The sequence below is a fragment of the Impatiens glandulifera genome, chromosome 1 (assembly GCF_907164915.1).
Source record: "Impatiens glandulifera chromosome 1, dImpGla2.1, whole genome shotgun sequence".
In the NCBI taxonomy this organism is placed as follows: Eukaryota; Viridiplantae; Streptophyta; class Magnoliopsida; order Ericales; family Balsaminaceae; genus Impatiens; species Impatiens glandulifera.
This window is the reverse complement of record NC_061862.1, coordinates 147,860,679-147,883,814: the sequence shown is the minus strand read 5'-3', so window position 1 is coordinate 147,883,814 and position 23,136 is coordinate 147,860,679. Positions and strand designations below refer to the sequence as shown.

At 30.3% G+C, this 23,136-nt stretch overlaps 3 protein-coding genes across 3 annotated transcripts; 2 read left to right on the top strand and 1 right to left on the bottom strand.

Annotated features, from left to right (window-relative positions):
- The first annotated feature begins 13,813 nt into the window (after positions 1 to 13,813).
- Positions 13,814 to 14,809, top strand: LOC124914415. The gene has a single exon (XM_047454960.1). The coding sequence runs from the start codon at positions 13,866 to 13,868 to the stop codon at positions 14,664 to 14,666; it is 801 nt and encodes a 266-aa protein (XP_047310916.1). The 5' UTR covers positions 13,814 to 13,865; the 3' UTR covers positions 14,667 to 14,809.
- Positions 14,810 to 16,775: 1,966 nt separating this feature from the next.
- On the top strand, positions 16,776 to 20,934 carry LOC124920069 (importin subunit beta-1-like). Its single transcript, XM_047460471.1, has 3 exons — positions 16,776 to 17,012; positions 17,565 to 19,997; positions 20,488 to 20,934. The coding sequence occupies exons 2-3, from the start codon at positions 17,572 to 17,574 to the stop codon at positions 20,690 to 20,692; spliced, it is 2,631 nt and encodes an 876-aa protein (XP_047316427.1). The 5' UTR covers positions 16,776 to 17,012; positions 17,565 to 17,571; the 3' UTR covers positions 20,693 to 20,934.
- Positions 20,935 to 21,291: 357 nt separating this feature from the next.
- On the bottom strand, positions 21,292 to 22,611 carry LOC124910161 (scarecrow-like protein 7). The gene has a single exon (XM_047450779.1). The coding sequence runs from the start codon at positions 22,609 to 22,611 to the stop codon at positions 21,292 to 21,294; it is 1,320 nt and encodes a 439-aa protein (XP_047306735.1).
- Between the last annotated feature and the right edge of the window lie 525 nt (positions 22,612 to 23,136).

Below are 23,136 nucleotides of genomic sequence, written 5' to 3'. Positions count from 1 at the left end.
TAGATCACTTATAAGGGTGTTCAATATTTGGTCTGAACCGAATATCCGAATGAAACCGAATTCGAATTTCATTTTCAGTTTCGAATCGAATTTCAAACCAAATCGAATTCAAATACGGTTTTCGAATTGATTTTCGAGTTTTGGTTTCAACTCGAAAACTAAACCGAAAACCGAATTCATTTTTTTATTATTTATTTTTCCAAACTTAGCTTAAAAAAAGTTCAAAATAATCAAATTAGAATAATTTAAACTCAAGATTTAATAATAAAAAAAGTAACAAAATTACTCGTTGTCTAGTGGTAGAATAATACCCTAGGTACAAACTCGGGTTCAATTCTTGGCTGGTGCAATTTATTTTGAGTTATGCTAGTTTGAAAATATAAAAAAACGAATTCGGTTTGAATTCAAATTTTTCGAATTCGGTTCGGTTTTTGAATTAGCTAAAAAAAATAAAAATTCGAATAAACTGAACCGAGAAACTCGAATAACCCGAAAACTGAACCGATGAACACCCTGATCACTTCCATATAACCTTGGAAAAGACATTTCGCTCAAAACTAATGTACCTATAAAGTCCTTTATTTATTATTATTCTTAATTAATTTTATACTTAATTATATATATTTTAAAATAGTTAATATATAAAAACATTTAATCATATATATAAATAATAATAATAATAATTATATATAACTACAGTATAAACTCGATAAATTAATACTCGATTATTTAATAAACTTTCTAAGATAATTTTTTGGCCGGTCCGACTCGGGGATAGGGTGCTAAATTAATAATTCGCTAAAATTATAAGATAATACATTTTTGATAATTTATTTAGACCCCATATAAAATATAAATTAATAATTCCTTATATATAGCATATTACATTAATGATTTAGGAAGGTTTTTTGAAAATGACTTAATTGTTTTTTGTTTTTTTTTTTTAAATCAATTTCCCTTTTAATGTCATCTCTAATTTTCCTTGCATAATGTTCTTTGAATCTCGTCTGTCATTGTATTTTTTTTCACACCTTTAAGATGGGAAGCCATGTTATGTGTATGATTTGTTTGTGTTAATCTACAGTATTTTGATCTTGTTTATATAGAAAATATTTTTAATATCCATAAAGTGATACATTGAACACAAGAAGCATCATAAGGTGGGAGATTGAAAGTTTCTTTCAAATTGGGTCATTCATTTGATATACAGTACATACATTGTACACAATAATTAAGTAGAAGCTTAAAGGTGTTTGTAAACTAAATATTTTACTATAAATTAATAAAATATTAATTAATATATAAATTAATAATTATTAATTTATCGATTAATTAATAACTCTTTTAATTAATAAATTTTGATCGTCCTAAGTCTATTATTTTATAGAGTTTCTACTGTAATATTTTTTGAAAATAAATTATTCATATTTTAATACTCAATTTTGCAAGTTTATTAAACGATTTTGAATAAACTCTTTATTTTAATTTTGTTGTCAAATTAGGAATGGTCATCTATTCGATCAATTCGAAATCAAAACCGATCCGAATCTAAAAACCTATTTTAATTTATTTATTTCGAATTAAATTTAGTTAATAATTCAAATTTACTTAAATTCAGATTTAATTAGAATTATTCAAACAAAAATATATTTTCAATACTTTTTTTCTACATTATATTTCATCAAAATATAATTTTTTTCTCTATTTTTTTTTAATCAGACCAGCTATAAGTTTTTTTTATTACCATCAAAGTTATGTTTAGTAACAAAAATATTTTACATTAAAAAATACTTCAATCATGCTATTAAAAAATTAGAAATTTATTTTAATAAAATAAATTTAGAGTTACTATCACATTTATTTTTGAAACCCGGTCTGGGCCCGTCACCGACAAACCTGGTGAACCAGTCGTCAACCCAATTAAACCCGATCAATCCCTTGGTTGAACCGGAAATCTGGCAGTCAGGGTTAACTCAACAAGTTTATCTTATTTTTAAAAAAAAATAATTTTTTTTCTCAATTATCACTCTCTCAATTCCATTCTCTCCACTTTTTGGTTTCTATTGAGTTTACCTATTTCTAGTTCCATATAAGTAAATTACCAATTTCTAGTTATATACATTAAGAATAACAAATTATTTCATTCACCTCAAGTTCCACCTTTTACTTCAATCAGTTGATTCCGTTTTTATCATACTAAAAAACGATTTAAGGTGTCAATGTAAGTCATAACTTAAACTAATTTTTTTTTTAAAATAAAAATATAGTTATCTAAAAATTGGAGATTGTGGCCCTCACATAATTTAGTTAACCTCTTATATTTCTATTTTGACTATCATTATATAAATAATTTATATTATTTTATTATTATTATATGAAACACTAGTTCAACGTTGGCCCACCAATTAATCTAGTTCACCGGGTTGATGACTGAGCCAAATTTTAAAACTATGGTTACTATTGCACATATAAAATATTTAATTATAATAAAGTATATTAAATAAATTTAATAATGAAGTACTAATTTTGTAATGATTCGGGATATAAAGACGGAACTCATTTGGAAAGTTTTATTAAGTGGTTTAAAAGAATGTAAAGGAAATGTATGAAACATTAAATAAAAAAAGAATAAAAAAAAGAGAGTAAAATATATCAACCTAATAATGAATGATATTCCAATTCAAATTCAATGTAATTAATATAATGATTTTAATTACGAAATGAATATATATAATTTGTAATTAATATAATGATTTTAATTACGAATTTAATATATATAATTTGAATTTAATATGTATGATTGAATTTAACTATTTGTTCACTTTAGTCTAACTCTCTTGTAGATGAAATTTCTTCTTATCATATCATATCCCCATATACAAAATAAAAACAAAAGAAGCTGTATCAAACACACCATATACAAAATAAAAACAAAAGAAGCTGTAGCAAACACACATGTGAACAATTTAGATTTGAATCGAACCAATCTTTAATCAAAATTTTATCTTTATGAGTTATGCTAACCATTTCATGAATAAATTCGAAATTCAAACATATTCGAATTTAAAATACAAAAATTTTAAATTTGATTATTTCAAATTGGATTATGATCTCCAAATTAGTCAAACAAAATAATATTTTTCAACAATTTGTAATTTGTTTATTGGATTGTATTTCATCCAAATATATTTTTTCTCTATTTTGTGGCCCCGGATCTATTCCTTATTATGTATCATAAGCTGTGCCGTTTTAAAATGGCGTCGTAATTAATAAAAAAAGTAATGCTGCCCGGAGGCCCTTACTGCTCGAACCCATCTTTCTTCCCTTCCCTCCCCTCTAAAACAAGACCCCGGATCTGGATCTGGATCTGATGTTCCTTATTAAGTATCATAAGCTGTGCCGTTTTAAAACGGCGTCGTAAATAAAAAAAATATTTAATGTTGCCCGGAGGCCTTTACTGCCCGAACCCATCTCTCTTCTCTTCTCTTCCCTTCCCCTCCCCTCCCCTCTAAAACAATCTTTCTAATTTCTTCACACTAACATATACATTTATGCTAGAGGGAAAGGAGCTTCAAGTTAGGGTTTTTCAAAATCTCCAAGATCGTCGTCTTCGTCTCAAATCATCTTCGCTACGGTTCTACTCTCTCGCGACCTGTGAAGCTAGGGTTTGTCCTCTCAACATTCGTCTTCGTTGACTCAACATTCGTCTTTGTCTGTCGGTCGTTTATCCGTCCATCGTTATCGATTATGCTTTATTGCAGCCTGAGATTCCTGAAATACTATAGGTATTTATTTGGATTCAAGTTTAACAATTGTTTTGAATATACTTATTATTACACATCAAGAACTCAATCAAAACAATATTATAGTATGACTTAAATTTAACAGAAATTACAGTTTAAGTTTAACTATATATATATTCTTCAATTATCTAAACTAAATATTACTGATTAGAGTTATAAAGCTTGAATGCAAGATTCCAAGAAACCCCCTACCACTTTTAAGATAAGAATCAACAAAATATTTCCTTAAATTTCTTTGTTCAAATGAAGAACTTGACCTGATACATTCTCATTGTATCTCATAATCTGTAAATGAGCCATCCTCATACTTCATTTATTTGATAGATATATTACCTTAAAGCATATAGATATAATTTAGGTAATTGTTATATGCTTAATTAATTAGTTCAGGAATATCTTATATTTATATTTATATGGTTTAGGATTTATGTTATTTTTTCTAGAAATTGTGAAGTAAGATGTACAAGTGTTGATGTAAAAAAAATACTTCTATCAATAGCATCTCATAATTGGGCATTGTTTTAGATTATTTTATAGTAAAAGAGGTTAAGCATTGTTAGACTACTCATAAGGCTAAATTGAAAAATTAATTAAAGTTCTTGTATTCTTTTTCAGATTTAAAAGTGGTAATCATGAAAAGTGGATCTACAAGTTGTCGTCGGTTGAATTTTGAAGCAAATGAAGAGTGTTAGGATGATGGTGTGAAAGTTTTTAATGAAGGTTAGAATTATATTTTATTAAATTGTTTTTATAATGTTTTATTATTGTTGGGTTGAATTTGACTACATTATTTTATTAATTTAAAAGGGTCGAACAATAAAAATGATTTGGAGAACATTGAGGCACCTATATTAGAAGACTTTCTACCTAGTATAGGTCAAGAATTTGAAAGTGAAGAAGATGCTTATCAGTTTTATTTGACATATGCTAGAAGGATTGGATTTAGCATAAGAAAATCTAGATGTCATATTAATAAATCAGGTGAAATGTTGGATAGAGTGTTATGTTGTAGTGCACAGAGCAAAAAGGAAATAGATAAACGTCATGATCTTTATGTGAAAAACAAATGTGTTGAAACACGGTTTGGTTGCGAAGCTAAAATGAAGATTAGTCGTCGAAGTAATGGCAAATTATGCGTGGTTCAATTTATGAGAGAGCATAATCACTATCTCACAAGTCCCAACAAAACACATTTCCTTAGATCCCATAGAAAAATATCTTCTTCTGCAACGATACAAATTGAGATGGCTAGTGAAGTTGGAATCCCCCAAAAGCATCTCATGATCTTATGGCTAGACAAGTGGGTGGGAGAGAGTTTTTAGGTTTTATCCCTGAAAATTACAAAAATTATTTGCGTTCTAAAAGAACAAGAAATGTGATGGTTGGAGATTCATTAGGTGTATTGGAATATTTGCAAAAACAACAGTTACAAGATCCTAATTTTTTCTATGCTATTCAACTTGATGAAGATGACCTAATAACTAATATTTATTGGTCTGATGCTAAGATGAGAGCTGATTACGGTCATTTTGGAGATGTTATTTGTTTTGACACAACTTATAGGAAGAACAATGAAGGTCGTCCAATTGCGTTGTTTGTAGGTGTTAATCATCATAAACAATCGATAATTTTTGGTGTATCTTTATTGTATGATGAGACATCTATGTCATTCGAGTGGTTATTTGATACATTTAGTAAAGCCATGAGGGAGAAAAAACCAACAACTATTCTCACAGATCAAGATGCAGCCATGGCAAAGGCTTTAGCTTTGAGATGGCCAGAGACACATCATCGTTTATGCATTTGGCACATTTATCAAAATGCTGCAATACATTTGATGAAGAGAGAGATTTTATTACAGCCTGGAATCAGATGTTGACTCAGTATTCATTAGAAGAAAATGATTGGCTTCGGCGCATGTTTCAGTTAATAGAAAAATAGGCTTTGGTGTATGGCCGACATATATTTTGCGCAGATATGACTACAACCCAAAGAAGTGAAAGTATGAATAGCATTGTGAAAAGGTATGTTACGTACAAACACAAGTTTTTGGTCTTTTTCAATCATTTCGAAAGACTACTTGAGGATCGTCGATGCGAAGAGTTAAAAGCTAAAACACGGTCTAAAGTAAGTGCTCCATTCTTGGAATTTTCAATTGAAATATTGAAGCAAGCAAGTAGTATTTATACCCCCGAAATATACAAGTGTTTTCAAACTGAGTGGTGCAAATCTCATGATACTAGTGTCAGAATAATCGAGAATGATGAAACTCTTACAAAATATGAAATTAATCCTCTCCGAAAGAGTTACAACAATCATATCGTTATAGTGTGGAAAATTTAAATGTGATTGCAGAAAAATTGATTTTACTGGAATTTTATGTTCACATATTTTGAAAATATTTACGATAAACAATATTGTAAAGATTCCAAGTAAATTCATACGAAAAAGGTGGACACGAGAAGCTAATGTTGGATATTTTGAAGTTAATGATTCAACTAGTGACCAAACTAGTTTGTCTAAGAAAGTATTGTAAAGTATGCGATATCAAGAACTGTGTGGATTGTATGTTCAGCTGGTAACCAAGGCAGCAAAGAGGAATGATACATATAAGGTTGCTAAAGATGATATTTTGCGTACGTTGAAGTCGATGGATGAGATGTTACAAGTTGGTGAGTCAAATGCCACGAATATTTTAAATGAGGTAGAAATTGGTGTAAGAGACTCTCATGAATTAAAGGGATTAAAAGGAAGGAGAAAACGGTATCGAGTAAAAGGTTGAAAGGTTCCCTAGAGAGAATGTCAAAAAGAAGAAAAAGATCGAGTAAAACTAAACAAACATCAACACTTGAGAATGTTCGACCACACTCTATGCATGGAACTCAATCTCTATAACCTCTTCCAACACAACATTCACAGGTATAACTATATTTATAATTACCATTTTTTATTATCGGTTCTCTTTTCTGAAGACATTTGGAGTTGGTTATTTGACTCTCTAATATGGTTTGTTAGAAGCTAGGAATTTGTTGGAATATGCTCTACCTATTAAAGCTGCAATGAAAAAACATTTACATTTATTTAGTCTTGGTTTTCCCAGAACTACATACACATGTTTTAATAATTATGTTAGTTGTTAGGTTGGCTCACTAATGGTCAATTTAAGTAATACTGTATGTAAATATTCTGTTCTAACTATTATGCAAATTGTAGTCGATTTTTGTGAGCACTGGTCAACATCTCTTGCCTGAAAGTTCGCAGTCTTCAATGCGATGGCTGGCTGAAAGTTCGCAGTCTTCCCTGCAATTGCCGAATGTACTAATGATATTTTGTTATTCTTTATTTCATCCAGTTAAATTATTACATTTTTTATAATATTCTTTATTATATACTGCATATTTACAAGATATTATTCATCCATTTGATATGTACAACACTCATCAGATATGGTTTATTGTCAGACACAAAGTTTACCAGGTAGCTTTAATCATAATTACAATGATAAATGTGATTGTTGGCATTGTAAAAACAAATTGAACTAATTATAAATGTATGTTTGTGTTGATTGATTTTGATTGATGTTAATAGTGAATCAATAGGTTTTTGTGGCTTATGTTCTCATTCAAATCAATATTTTTTTTCAATTTAATAGTGATTTTGTTCTCATTGTTATCAAGATTCTCTTATTTAATAGTGTTTATGTTTTCATTCATATTAATATTTTTTTTTCAATTTAATTGTAATTTTTGTTAATATTAATAGTGCTTCTGTTCTCATTGATATCAAGATTCTCTTTTGTTTGAATATTAATATTGTTACGGTCTCATTATGTTAAATCATAGTTTGAATTGATGTCAATTTAATTTACCTTTATATTTTTACATATATAAATGTATTTTCTATGATATTATAAAAAAATGTTTCAAATTAAATTAGATTATTTGAATTTTAATATAATGAATTGATATTAATTAATTGAATAATAACATTAATACAAAATAAAATATCATCATATAAATATATTAGAAGAATAATTAAAATGGATTGTTAAAGAGAATATTCTCCTCACCAAATACAAATTAGTTTCTTTCCACCAACCACTAATAGAATAAATTTTACAAATGTTATAGGTAAAAGTATATTTCATCAAGTTTATTCTCTACATGTAGAAGATGCATATCATTATAATACAAGCAAAAATAACTACGATAACCACTTAAAATTTTCTATTGGTTGAATAATTATTCACAATTCTCCATTCGTCTTCTTGGATTGTTTTCCGTCCACAAGGTCCAAAGAGAAGCTCTTAATCCACTATCACACAGTATTATTCATCACTCATTCGTCTGCGAGCGAATGATTATGTAGATGAGGTCTGCGAGCGAATGATTATGTAGATGAGGAGCTGACTGCCATGAAGCTTTGTTCCTTAGTCTTGCAATATTTCATGACATCTGGAATGAATAATAGAAATCTTATGCTAGCTGAATAAAAGTATGAGGATTAATGATGATGTTAAATAGTAACAAATACGAACATACAACCACTTAAACAAAACATGTAAATATGCTTCAAAAAAAGGTTTTCTTAAAAAAAAAAGTTACTATCACATATAAATATGATATATTTTGAATTACCTACCAAAACATTATAAGGATGAATGATGTTCACAAAAATAACTCAATTTGACATTTGAGGATATTCCTGAACCAATTAATTAAGCATATAACAGTTACCTAAATTATATCTATATTCCTTAAAGGTAACATGTCTATCAAATAAATGAAGCACGAGGATGTCTCATTTACAGATTATGAGAGTGTATCAGGTCAAGTGCTTCATTTTAACAAAGAAATTTAAGAAAATAGTTACTGATTCTTATCTTAAAAGTGGCAGGGGTTTCTTGGAATCTTGCATTCAAGATTTATAACTCTAATTAGTAATATTTAGTTTAGATAATTGAAGAATATATACATAATTAAACTTAAACTTAAACTGTAATCTCTGTTAAATTTAAGTCATACTGCAATGTTGTTTGGATTGAGTTCAATGATGTGTAATAATAAGTATATTGAGAATAAATTTTAAACTTGAATCCAAACAAATACCTATAGTATTTCAGGAATCTTAGACTGCAATAGAGCATGATCGATAACGGTGGGCAGATAAACGACCGACAGACGAAGACGAATGTTGAGCCGATGAAGACGAATGTTGAGAGGACAAACCCTAGCTTCATAGGTCGCAAGAGAGTAGAACCGTAGAGAAGATGATTTGAAATGAAGACGACGAATTTTTGAGATTTTGAAAACCTTAACTTGGAGCTTCTTTCTCTCTAGCGTAAATGCATCTGTTAGAAGATTGTTTTAAAAGGGAATGGAAGGGAAGGGAAGGGAAGGGAAGGGAAGGGAAGATAGATGGGTTCGGGCAGTAAGGGCCTCCGGGCAACATTAATTTTTATTTTATTTTTTAATTACGATGTCGTTTTAAAAAGGCACAGCTTATGATACATACTAAGGGACAACAAATCCGGCACCCTATTTTGTTTTCGTGTTAGTTAAGCCCAACCAATATTTTTTAATATTTTTTTTTCTCGGTAACAATTAAATTTCTTTTTAATAAATTAATTTTTTTTTTATTTATAAACATGATCCATTAACAAATTAGAGGCGTTTTTAAAATATATAATATATATGTATATATATTTAATAAAAAAATTGATTTAAAACATACTTACTTTTTAACAAACATAAATTAAATCAATTTAAAATTGTTACTAGACATTTAAAATATTATTATAGATAAAAAAATAATTATAATAAAGTTAATTATTAAAAAAAATTAATAATATATGTTTTTAATTAAACCATTGAATTAACAAAAACAAAAGTAAAATAAAAATTGAATTATTCAAATCATAACTCATTCCATTTAAATTTAATATTATTAATCAATATAATAATTTTAGATTGCAAATTCAATAAATATAATTTAAATTTAATATAATCAGATAAAATAATCTTCCCTCGGAACTATTATTTTCAAATCTTATTAAAACTTTTGTTATAGATTCTCAAATAAATATTTATATTCATTCTACATCTAACTATTTTAAAATTATATTGTATTTGCAAGAGTAATAATATAAAAAAAAATCATAAAAAAATATTAAAGTAAAAAATTTTATGGGCGGGTTAACCCAAAATTCGACTCAAATATTTATTTACTCTCACATATATCCAAATTAACCACAGCTCTCGACCCGACAATCCAGACACTTTAAAAATTAAGCATCATTATATCTATATAGATTAGTTAGTTAAAAAGTTGAACTTTTATTGTTAAAATATCGCGCGTTCATCAAGTTTGGTGTTCAATTTGGTGTTATTAAAGGGTTGTATTTGTTTTGTTAAGGTGTATTTGTTTTGTTAGGTTGCAAGTTCGAACTATACCTACAGTATTTTTAATTTTATTTTTAACCGTTTTAATTTTATAGGCGGGTCAACTCACAATCCGACCCAAGTATCCATTTACTCTCACATATATATCCAAATTAACCACAGCTCTCGACCCGGCAATCCGAACACTTTAAAAATTAAGCATCATTATATATAGAGAGATATCAATAAGGGTGTGTTTGGTAATCCTTGAATTGATATTGGAATTGAAATTAGAGGGTTCAATTTCAATTCTTATGTTTGTTAGACATTTTAATATTAAGATTGGAATTGAATTAGAATTCCAATGGAATTCAATATAGTGTAATTTGATAGTTCTCAATTCCAATCTTTTTAGGTCGGAATTTTAATTCTAAATTAACACGTTTTTCACGTTTTTGACATTTTTAACACATTTTTCACACAATAAACACGTTTTAAACATGTTTAACATGTTTTCATGTTTTTGACACGTTTAATACGTTTTTGTCACGTTTAACACGTTTTTGGCATGTTTAACACGTTTTGGCACATTTAACACATTTATCACGTCTTTGACACGTTTAACACGTTTTTGACACGTTTAACACGATTTTCACATTTTTAACACGTTTTTCACATTTGGACACATTTTGCACATTTTGGCACGTTTAACAAGTTTTTCACATATTTAGCACGTTTAACACGTTTTTGACACGTTTAACACGTTTAACATGTTTTTAACACATTAAACATGTTTATCATATTTTTGGCATGTTTAATATGTTTTTGACATGTTTAATATATTTTTGACACGTTTACCATATTTTTGACACGTTTTGGCACGTAAACAAATTTTGCACATATTTAACATGTTTAACACGTTTTTGACATGTTTAACAAGTTTTCACGTTTTTGACACATTTAACACGTTTTTAACACTTTAAACACGTTTATCATGTTTTTGGCACGCTTAACACATTTTGACACGTTTAACACGTCTTTTTAAGTTTTGGACACGTTTACCACATTTTTGACATGTTTAACACGTTTTTCACGTTTTGGTATGTTTAACAAGTTTTTCACATATTTGGCATGTTTAACACATTTTCATGTTTTTAACATGTTTATACGTTTTTGACACGTTTAACATGTTTTGAACACATTAAACACGTTTATCATGTTTTTGGCATGTTAAACATGTTTTTGACACATTCTGGTATGTTTAACACATTTTTAATACGTTTAACACGTTTGATAAATGTTGACACATTTACCAAATTTTGACATTATAATACGTTTTGGCCCGTTTAACACACTTGTGACATGTTTAAAACATGTTAAATATGCCAAAAATGTGTTAAACATGCCAAAAACATGTTAAACGTGTCAAAAATGTGACAAACTTGTCAAATGTGTTAAACGTACCAAAAACGTGTTAAACATGTTAAAAACGTGTGAAAAACATGCTAAACGTGTTAAACATGTCAAAAACGTGTTAAATGTGCTAAAAACGTGAAAAACGTGTTAAACTTATCGTGAAGTGTGAAAACATGTTAAACGTATTAAAAATATCAAAAACGCATTAAATGTGTCAAAATGTGTAAAACGTATTAAATGTCCCAAAAACGTAAAAAAACGTGTTAAATGTGAAAAACGTGAAAAACGTTTAAATGTGCCAAAACGTGTTAAACGTGTCAAAATGTGTAAAAGTTGTGAAAAACGTGTTAAACATGCCAAAATATGTTTAACTTATCAAAACGTGTCAAAACGTGTTAAACTTATCAAAACATGTTAAACGTATTAAAAATGTCAAAAATGTGTAAAAAATATGTTAAACGTGCCAAAACATGAAAACGTGTTAAACGTGTCAAAACATGAAAACGTGTTAAACGTATCAAAAACGTGTTAAACATGCCAAAAATGTGTTTAACTTATCAAAACGTGTGAAAAACATGTTAAACGTGCCAAAAACGTGAAAAACATATTAAATTTATTAAAATATGTGAAAAACATGTTAAACGTATTAAAAATGTTTAAAACGTGTTAAATGTACAAAAAATGTGTGAAAATGTGTTAAACGTGAAAAACATGTGAAAATGTGTTAAACGTGCCAAAACGTGAAAAACGTGTTAAACATGTCAAAAATGTGTAAAACGTGGTAATCATGCCAAAAACATGTTTAATGTGCCCAAAACGTAAAAAATATGTTAAATGTGTGAAAAACGTGTTAAATATGTCCAAAATGTGTCAAAACGTGAAAAATGTGTTAAACTTGTCAAAACGTGTGAAAAACATGTTAAACGTATTAAAAATGTCAAAAATATGAAAAACATGTTAAACGTATGAAAATGTGTTTTAAGTGTGAAAACATGTTAAACATGTCAAAAACGTATTTAAACGTGCTAAAAATGTATTAAACGTGTAAAAAAACGTGTTAAACGTGTTAAATATGTCAAAAACGTGTTAAATGTGTTAAATATGTCAAAAACGTATTAAACGTGTCAAAAACGTAAAAATATATTTAAAAAGTTAATATTTTGAACCGATATTTTATTTTACAAACATAAAAATTGGAATTGAATTACAATTTTATCATTTTCTCAAACATAGGAATTGAATTTGAATTACAATTCTATAATTTTTTCAAACATATGGAATGAATTGTACTTCAATAATGTCAATTCTCATGGAATTGAAATTATATTTCCAATGCCAATGCCAATTTCTCTATTCAAACACAACATAAATAAACATTAAAAATGCCGTTAAGTATTCAGATAACTGACCACAAATTTAACCCAAATTATTATTCTATATTTTAAATCATCCAGTCAGTCTATCATTTGTCCAAAATTTACATAAAACAAAAATGTTCAAATAATTTTACATATATATCAATTTAATTTTACTTTTTTGTTTAACAAGAAAATTTGCTTAAAATTATTATTATATTAATACTTTTTACTTAATTTTGTTTAATTAGTTGTTTTATATAAAAACATGTTTGATATAAGGTCAAATAACAATAGTCAAATAAATAAAATATCTAATTCATCGGAATATATATATATAAATAAGGTCTTAATTAAGTATAACCGATGTTGTAAGATATGTTTAAATTTAATTAAAAATCAATCTAACACGATACCCTAATATATTACAAATAATAATATATTTTTGTAAAATCAAATGATACTTATGCTAAGGTCATACAATTATCATACTTATGCTTGGAGTTTGATGTTATATACATGTTATCTGAACTAGTAATAAAAAATGAACAAAATTTATTATGTGTTTATTATCGCGCAAAAGACACTAAAACATTTTCTAATAATTGAACATCTAGTTTCAAATAAAAATATATTTGACTATTTCCAAATAAATATCTTCTCAAATAAAAGATCCACAATTGTCACACTTGAAAGTGTGGCTTATAATAATGTAATGCACGAGATCCCTTTACTTTTTTCCAGCTATCCTTAGATAGTTACGGCTCTTAATTACTCTTCAACTACTTTAACAACAAAACAGTTCCCAAATAACTCTTCAAGCTAACAAATCCTTCATCTCTATTTACCCACCTCATGCAAATCGGAATCAAAACATACTATATCTTCGTTAATCGGATCGTTCTTGCTCGATGAAGATGGAGGAACAAGAAACAAATCATCGATGTGACGATGACGGTGAACCAATTGTTAAGCTCTCTAGCATAATATGTCCAAGAACGTTAGACTACGATGCTCCTCTCTTGTCCACTAGACGTGCACATCTAATTACTCGCTCGAATAATTCCATTAATCCGAATACTTGGCTCGATTCACATGACATGCAGGTTCCCTTCTCATGGGAACAAAGCCCGGGAAAGCCCAAACAAAGAAACATGGTAGCTCATGATGATCATTTGATAGTGCCACCTCCAAAACTCCCACCTTCGAGGTGGCACGATCAGATGATCATAGACCAAAACTTTGCTTCTGTTTCTGCTTTTGCTTCTGACGATGATATAGATGCTTACTCAGATGCAATTGATGTGTTCTCATTGGGTGAATCAACTATAGAAATGCGTGGAGTTGGCGATGATGATGATGATGATGGCGACGATGACTATGATGATGATGGGAAGGGGATCATTGATGATTGTGGTGGCTCTCCGAACTTTATCTTGAAGAGATTTCTTCCGGATGCCAATGCTTTGGCAATTTCTTCGTCTCTTGCTCTTCAAGGCTCGAGTAACACGAATTTTGATGTGATAGAAGGAATAGGACAATTAAGTGTCGAGCCGAAGGGGTGTGGGATCGACTTTCTTCTTCCTTGGAAAGCGATGAAACTAAAACCTCCATGTAGTTTGAAGAGTCCGGTTCGCGAAGGGGTGAATGTTATCAACATGAAGTCTTCTTCATCTCGCCAATGGAGCTTGGGAAGAAGAATAAAGAAGTAGTCACAAAATATATAATGTTCAATTATTTGATAAGTATAGTGACATTATCATATAGATTTTATAATATTTAACATTAGATTAGGTTTTTGTTGAAACAATTTGTGTACATATATTTTTCCAACTTATTTTCAATTTGGAATGAATCTTGAACGAATTAAGTGGTTAACTCAATGTAAAACTCCAATCATTTGTTAAATAAAATTATGATCTTGTATAACCACATTTTTTGGTACACAAAAAGTTAATCATTTTCTTCCCTGCTTTAATTTGAATTGTTTTTTTTATTATCAAATTTGGCTTTATAATAAGCCTCAAAATATCACAATTTTAAACAATTTCACAAACAAATAAAAGATTGTCTTATTTTTAACATAATATATTCATTTTTTAACTCATTTATTACCATGTAAAAACAAAATATCTATCAATTATTTTTATTAAATTGTACATTTTTAATACATTTAAATCGTATTCATCAATTTTGATTGTGTATATCTCGAAAAATATTCAATATAAAACATAATTAAGTCTAAATTATAAGTATAGCATATATACACAAAATTAAAAGTTTTTTAAAAAAAAAAAACATCAAATCTATCTCTTTTCAAAATTTCTCAAATCTTTAATAAAATTATACAATTTTTTAGTTACCCAATTCAATTTGACAATTTAGAATATGTAAATCTCGAAAACAATACTTAATTTAAAAAAATACGTTTAAAACGTCTCTAAATATTAATTCATTTTAAAATGTGATAAATTAATTAAAAAAAAAATTAAAAATAAGAAGATTAATGTTTTGTCTCAAATAACTTTAAAAAAAAAATTATAATTTGAATCTAATTTGTACAATTCAAAATCCAAGCTTTATTCAATTACAAAATCATTTAACTTCCAACCTCAAATAATAATTGGCTAAATTTTAAAATAAGTTTACTAATAATCATTGTTTCCAATGATTTTATTGTGAAGCGTGTAATAGTCTATGCTCGATCTAATAAATCCAAATCCAATTTCCAAGCCACTCATTTATCCATCCAGCAAGTGAACAAAAAAATAAAATAATAAGTAAAATAAAAAATAGTTGGTTACCAATAAGGAAATAAAAAAATAGCAGTAACAAAATAAAGAATGGTTACAAATATAAATAAAACTCATTGGTGTAATTAATGTTGTTTAAGAAACTATTATTTTTTTTTTAAAGATTTCAATTGACGTAAAATCATAACTGATTGATAATTTACTTTAAACAAAATATATAAATATAAAATAAGTGATTATAATTATTTTTTGTTTTGTTATTGATTTTACTGTTATTATCCTTGTTTAAGGCATTTATAATTATGATGTGTTGTAATTATTATATAAAAAAATCATTTTAAATGTAAGATTAGTAAGTTTTTGAATTTAATCAAAATATTATATATCAATTTATCATGTATAAATGATTGAGTTTAAATAATATCATGTATAATTTTATTAACTAAAATATTTAAATTTAATAATTGAAATAATCACTGTAGTGTTAATAATATTTATTGTTTATCTTTAAGGTGTTAAAATTCCATTACTATAATTGAACATAAAATTGGAGATCGTATTAACTTGTTAAATATATAATAATAATAATAATAATAATTGAACCAAAAAAAGAAAATAATATATTATTTTTAAAATTAATAAAATAATTATCATTTAATAGAAATAAATAAAATGAACCATCTATGGTATTAACATTATCTCCAACATTAATCATAGGATTTGATTCTATATATGATCAAAATATTTAGAAAATCTTGAAATAAGTAATAGCCACGTGGCAACTGCAGACACCATCTACGTTTCACACCAGTGCAAAACTGTCCAAGGCCTTGTTTGATTTTTTTAATTAAAATGAGTAAAATATTATTATTTACTATTTTAAATTGTTTAAAATAAATATATTTTAATATTTTGATAGATGATTAATAAAAAAATATCAAACAAGGCCCCAAACATTAGGGTTTTGAAAAACAGCGACGCCGGGCAATTCGGGCAGCCACGCGTCCTGCCCGTTACTATTTTTCAATTTGGCGATTCAACCCTCCCGCTTCTTCCCAGCGTTCGAAACACTCCATTTATGTTTATGCATCTCTCTTCGCCATTTCACACTTCTCTCTCTCTCTCTCTCTCTCTCTCTCTAAATCTCTCTTATCTCTCTCCTCTGTTTGTGAGGATTTGCTTTTGAAGCTTGCAGAGATTGGCAACTTGGGTGTGAAAAAGTTGCGAAAAGACACTGAGAAAGAGAGAGAGAGAAACCCTAGTTTGTTTCGGCGTTTGAAGACTCTCTAGTACTCACAACTTTAGGTAAATGTTATACATCGATGAAATTTCTCTTTCATTTTGATATTGGATCTGGAAATTTTGTATTCATTTTTCAAGTTTTGAGTTATTACTGTCTTGGCAGTTTGCAATAGCTAAAAATGGGCGATTCTTCATTTGGGTACTTAGAAATGTTTCTGCTTTAGTTCTGTTTTTTGTTTCGTAATCGTTTTTGGGTGTTCTCAATCGATGGTTTTCGTGATGTGGGTTTTCCAGTCCGGTTTTGTTCCATAGAGTTATTCGTTTGGTTGTCATCTAAATTGTTTATATTTTGTAATTTGAATCAGAGTTTGAAGTTGAAGTCATGTTTCTATGCGTTCTCGTGTTCTGATAAATGTTTAGCTTCTCATCGTAAAATTGAAAACCCATACATATATATTGTCAGTAATTTCAGGAATCCAAAATCTTTCTGCTATTATTGTCTCGTGCATCCTTCACTGGATTTGATTTGTTGATTTCACAATTGTTATGTTGCTGCTGTATGATATTTGTTAGGATACAATTAAGCTCTGTTATGAACTTTTTTGTGAAATACAGGAGCAAAATGGCCATGGAGATCACCCAATTTCTTCTACATGCTCAGTCAGCAGATGCAAATATCAGAACTGATGCTGAGGGTAAACTGAAACTTTTCCAAGAACAAAACCTACCATCATTTCTTCTATCCTTATCGCTTGAGCTCTCGAGCGATGAGAAACCAATTGAATCTCGTAGATTGGCTGGTATTGTGCTTAAAAATTCATTAGATGCTAAAGATTCTACCCGGAAAGAGAATCTTGCAAATCATTGGGTGTCTATTGATATTTCTGTTAAGTCAAAAATTAAAGAGTTGCTCTTGAGTACTCTTGGATCATCTGTACTTGAGGCTAGACATACTTCTGCACAGGTTGTTGCTAAAGTGGCAGGAATTGAAATCCCACGAAAAGAATGGCCAGAACTCATTGGGTCATTGCTTGGAAATATGACTGATCCAAGCAAGCCTGTACATCTAAAATGGGTTACTTTGGAAGCTCTTGGATATGTCTGCGAAGAGATATCTCACCACGATCTTGTGCAAGAGGAAGTCAACTCCATCCTAACTGCTGTTGTCCAGGGTATGAGTGTTGGAGAGTATGGCCCTGAAGTTCGTCTTGCAGCAACCAAGGCTTTATACAATGCTCTTGATTTTGCCCAAACCAACTTTGATAATGAGATGGAGCGAAATTTTATTATGAAGGTGGTGTGTGAGACAGCTGTAGCTAAAGAGCCAGAGATTAGACAAGCTGCTTTTGAATGTCTTGTTTCAATTGCTTCAACTTACTATGAAGTTATTGAACCTTACATGGAGACCATCTTTCAGCTTACATCTGCTGCCGTCAAAGGAGATGAAGAAGCTGTTGCTTTACAATCAATTGAGTTCTGGAGCTCCATTTGTGACGAAGAGATTGAACTGCAAGAATACAATGACTTTGAAAGTGGGAACGCTGGCTCTACCCCACCTCACTCATGCTTCATTGACAAGGCTCTTACGTTACTAGTTCCTATGTTGCTTGAAACATTGTTGAAACAGGACGAGGATCAAGACCAGGATGACACTGTTTGGAATGTTTCCATGGCTGGTGGGACTTGTCTTGGTCTTGTTGCTAGAACAGTTGGTGATCGAATAGTCCCTCTTGTAATGCCCTTTGTGGAGGCCAACATATTAAAGCCCGATTGGCGATCGCGTGAAGCAGCTACATATGCGTTCGGTTCAATCCTTGAAGGTCCGAGTGTCGAGAAGCTGGCTCCTATGGTTCATTCAGGTCTTGAATTCCTTCTTAACGCGATGAAAGATGAAAACATCCATGTGAAGGACACAACTGCCTGGACCCTAAGCCGTATTTTTGAGTTATTGCATAACCCATCATCCGAAATCTCTTTGATTTCTCCGACGAACCTACAACGGATTCTTGGGGTTTTGTTGGAAAGTACTAAAGACGTTCCTCATGTTGCTGGAAAGGTCTGCAGTGCCATATACTATCTCGCTCAAGGTTATGAAGATGATGGGGCTAGCTCCTCCCTCCTTACGCCTTTCCTTCCCAACATTATAAGTTGTCTGATCACAACTGCTGACAGGCCTGACGGAAGTGACTCGAAGCTAAGAACATCTGCCTATGAAACCTTGAATGAGGTTGTGAGGTGTGCGAAGATCCCTGAAACAGCTCCGATCATAACGCATCTACTCCCGGTCATTATGACTAAACTCGGGCAGAGTGTTGATTTCCAAATTATATCGTCAGACGACAGGGAGAATCAGGTTGAATTGCAAGCTCTTCTCTGTGGAGTTCTTCAGGTCATTATTCAGAAATTCAGCAGTACTGAAGAAACAAAAGGAACCATTCTTCAAGCTGCTGACCAGATAATGGTGTTGTTCCTCAAGGTTTTTGCTTGTCGTAGCTCGACAGTTCACGAGGAGGCTATGCTGGCTATTGGAGCGTTGGCTTATGGTGTTGGACCGGAGTTTGGAAAGTACATGACGGAGTTCTACAAATATCTGGAAATGGGTTTGCAGAATTTTGAAGAATACCAGGTTTGTGCTGTGTCTGTTGGTGTGGTTGGGGATATTTGCCGTGCATTGGACGATAAGGTGTTGCCTTACTGCGATGGAATCATGACTCATCTCCTTAAGGATCTTTCGAGCAATGAACTTCATCGTTCTGTCAAGCCCCCCATATTTTCATGTTTCGGCGATGTTGCTCTTGCGATTGGAGAACATTTTGAGAAGTATCTTGTTTATGCTATACCTATGATGCAGGGAGCCGCACAAATATGTGCACAGATTGACGACAGTGATGATGAAATGATGGATTATGGTAACCAACTTAGGAGGAGCATCTTTGAAGCTTATTCTGGTATTCTTCAAGGTTTTAAGAATTCCAAACCGGACTTGATGGCTCCTCATGCTACCCATATTCTTCAGTTCATAGAACATGTTTCCAAAGATAGCAGAAGGTACTTTCTTACTCCTGTTGTTTTGGTCTTGTTTGATTTAGAGTTAATTTGAATGATCAAGTGGTTATTTATAAGAAGTCCTGTTTTTGATAGGTTATTGAAAAGTAGGTTGTTTGGGTAAAAACCATTATGTGTATAAAACTAATAACAACAAAATATACATCTTTTTATAAAAAGTTTTGATTGATAATTTGAACAATGTAATTGATGATGAGTATAATGTTGATTCGATAGTAGGTTATTTGAAAGTAATTTCAAATAATCCTCATCAAACAAAGCATTGGATTTAATCCAAACATCCTCATATATCCATCATCAATTATTTTATCATTCAAATATCAACTAAAATACAAATTTATCATTATTTTTATGAAATAAGTAAACTTATTCTCCAAAACGCCAGTTTATTTTAGAAAAAGAAAAACCTACATTTGAAAGCAGCTCTTTGTATCTAATACCCTCTTTTGTTGGTAACTAACTTGTACTACAGGGATGAGAATGTGACAAAGGCAGCAGTTGCAGTTCTGGGTGATCTAGCAGATGCGCTTCGTTCAAATGTTAAGATACTGTTTAAAGACCACACTTTCTATTCCGAGTTTCTTGGACAGTGCCTTGAATCTGATGATGAACAGATAAAGGAGACTGCATCATGGACCCAAGGAATGATTGTACAGGCCTTTTCTGTATGCGGTTAGGAGAGTTCGTCCGTTCTCTTTTCTTTTGTTATCGATATTTCAGATTGGCGGTTGCTAGCCGCCCCTACCAAGGATATTTTGTCATGGGTTTGTTGGTCCTCATAAAGGGTTGAGGTTTTCTTTACTTTTCTTCTCTTTTCATTTGTTGGTTATGTCTGTGTCTAGAGATCTATCTGTTAAGAACTTGCATGAATTCTATCCATTTTACTATGCACCCCACAAATATGTGGCTGTTTGTGTCAGTTTATATATATATATTTATGGATCCCATAAATCATGTTTTGCACATTGCAGTTTTGTGAGTTTTACAAGGAAATTTGCAATTTTTGTTATGAACTCGTGATTTTTGGTTTCTTAAACGTTTTTTTTTAATGCATTATTAGTGACTTGGACTTATAATAATAGCCAAATTTCAAAGACATGTTCTTAGGGTCTCTTTCTATTATAGAAAAACAAATCCTAGAGATTATCAACAAATAAAAATATTGCTCCATATAATAACAAACAAAAGTAAAAGTTTGTCTATACATATTAGTATTCTAGCATTTGTATTTATCCTGCAACCTGATTCATTCCGGCGAAGTTCCGGCCAGTGAAGTTCATCTTCTCCAGCAAGAAACTCTAACAAGACTAACATCTCTCCATTTCAACACAATCTCATTTCCCTTCTCACCTTCAATACCAACTCCATATAAACCTTCTCCCCAAGCCGAAACCATTTCCATAGCTTCCAAAACACTTTCATGGCTAATTCTCCAACCATCCATCAATCCAAACTCTGTTTTCAAACCACATCTATGATAATAATCAAGTTCATCTTCAAACGAAGAAACCAAAGGCCCTACAAATAAACATTCCATGGCTGTTCGAGCTTCAACAAGATGAAAAGGAAATGTCAACTCCATTGATTCCATCATTGCATGGTAACAACTTATATGTTTATCCAACAATGAAGATATGTTGGAAAATGAATCATCCTCTGTTTTATAATCGCCATTGTATGTAATCATATTCGCTGACAATCTCTTAGCCACTCGTAGGAATTCATTCGTCTTATGTTGATTCATCGCGTTCCCCATTTGTGGTATGCAATTAAACACTAACCATTCCGATGATATTCTTGTTAAACCATGAAGATTGATTATATTCACTTCCAAATTTAAACCAAATGCTTGAGCATGTTCTTGTAGCCATATCTTAGTCTCCTCAATATCCCAATAACCATGATCATCATCATCCTCCCATTTAATCAAAGACAACTTCACTTTCTTTCTTTGATACGAAACGGATTCGAATAAACTCGACCATTGAATCCCCGATCCAACGTCGAAATCAACAATGTGTATAACCTCGGTTTGATTTGGAACCCCCTCGAGAATCATATTGTTCGCGGTTAAATGAGAAAACTTCCAAAATGGGAAGTTTCGATAGAATGTCTCGAAAGCTACATTGAAATTCTTCATGGATTCTTTCAAAAGGTAGTTATTGTTGTCGGGTCGAAAGAGATAATACATGACACGCTCGATTGGTAGCCCAATCGGACTTACTTTCTCCCTCGCACGCTTAACAATCACATTCACGAGCTCTAATTGTTCCTTTTCCATTGCATCTCCATAAGCCTTCAATAGTTCGATCATCGAAAGTTGGTTGTCGATTTCTACACCCATAATTGGGAATGTGAACTCGTGAATGAGATCAGGGAACCATTCATTGAGCTCAAGGAGATCATTCTCACAAAATATTGAAATAACAGGGGAAGAAGATGATTTAGAGGAGGTTTCAGTTATGGAAGAAGGCCAGAGTTCTTCTGAATTATGATGATTATTATCATCATACATGAAGAAGGAATCATAGTTCATGTTGTTGAAAAACAGAGTAGGGTTATTATCAGATGATTGATGAAGATCATAAGACTGCATTTTTGTGATGTTTTTGTGAAGATGAAGAAGGAATTGTGTATATATATATATATATTGAGAAACCGTGTAGAGACTTGGAGTGAGACAAGGATGTCATTTTCTAGCACAAATACCAATCTTGTAAACTTCCTTCCATGGCAGTTTTATAAAATTCTATTTATTTAATATTAGTTAATAAGTTGAGGTTTTTCTTCATCTTTTCTTACAAATTTTCATGAGAGTTTCCAAGAGGATGACTTGTGAGGATTTTGATATATATAATTAAAGAAAATTTTTCAAAAATGATAAAAAAAAAAAATCTCGTTATCAAGAAATTTTATATTATGTTTAATTCGTTATTCATAAATTGTTAATATCGTTTATTTCGGGTGTGTTTGATGAGAAGGCAAACACTCATATTTAGTATTGCTTTTGTCGTTATGCTCAAACGATTATTAATAATAATTAAACTATGTATTTTGCGCTCTAATAAGTTAAACGAGTATTCATATAGAAATTATAAAAATGTTAAAGTCAATTTGAGAC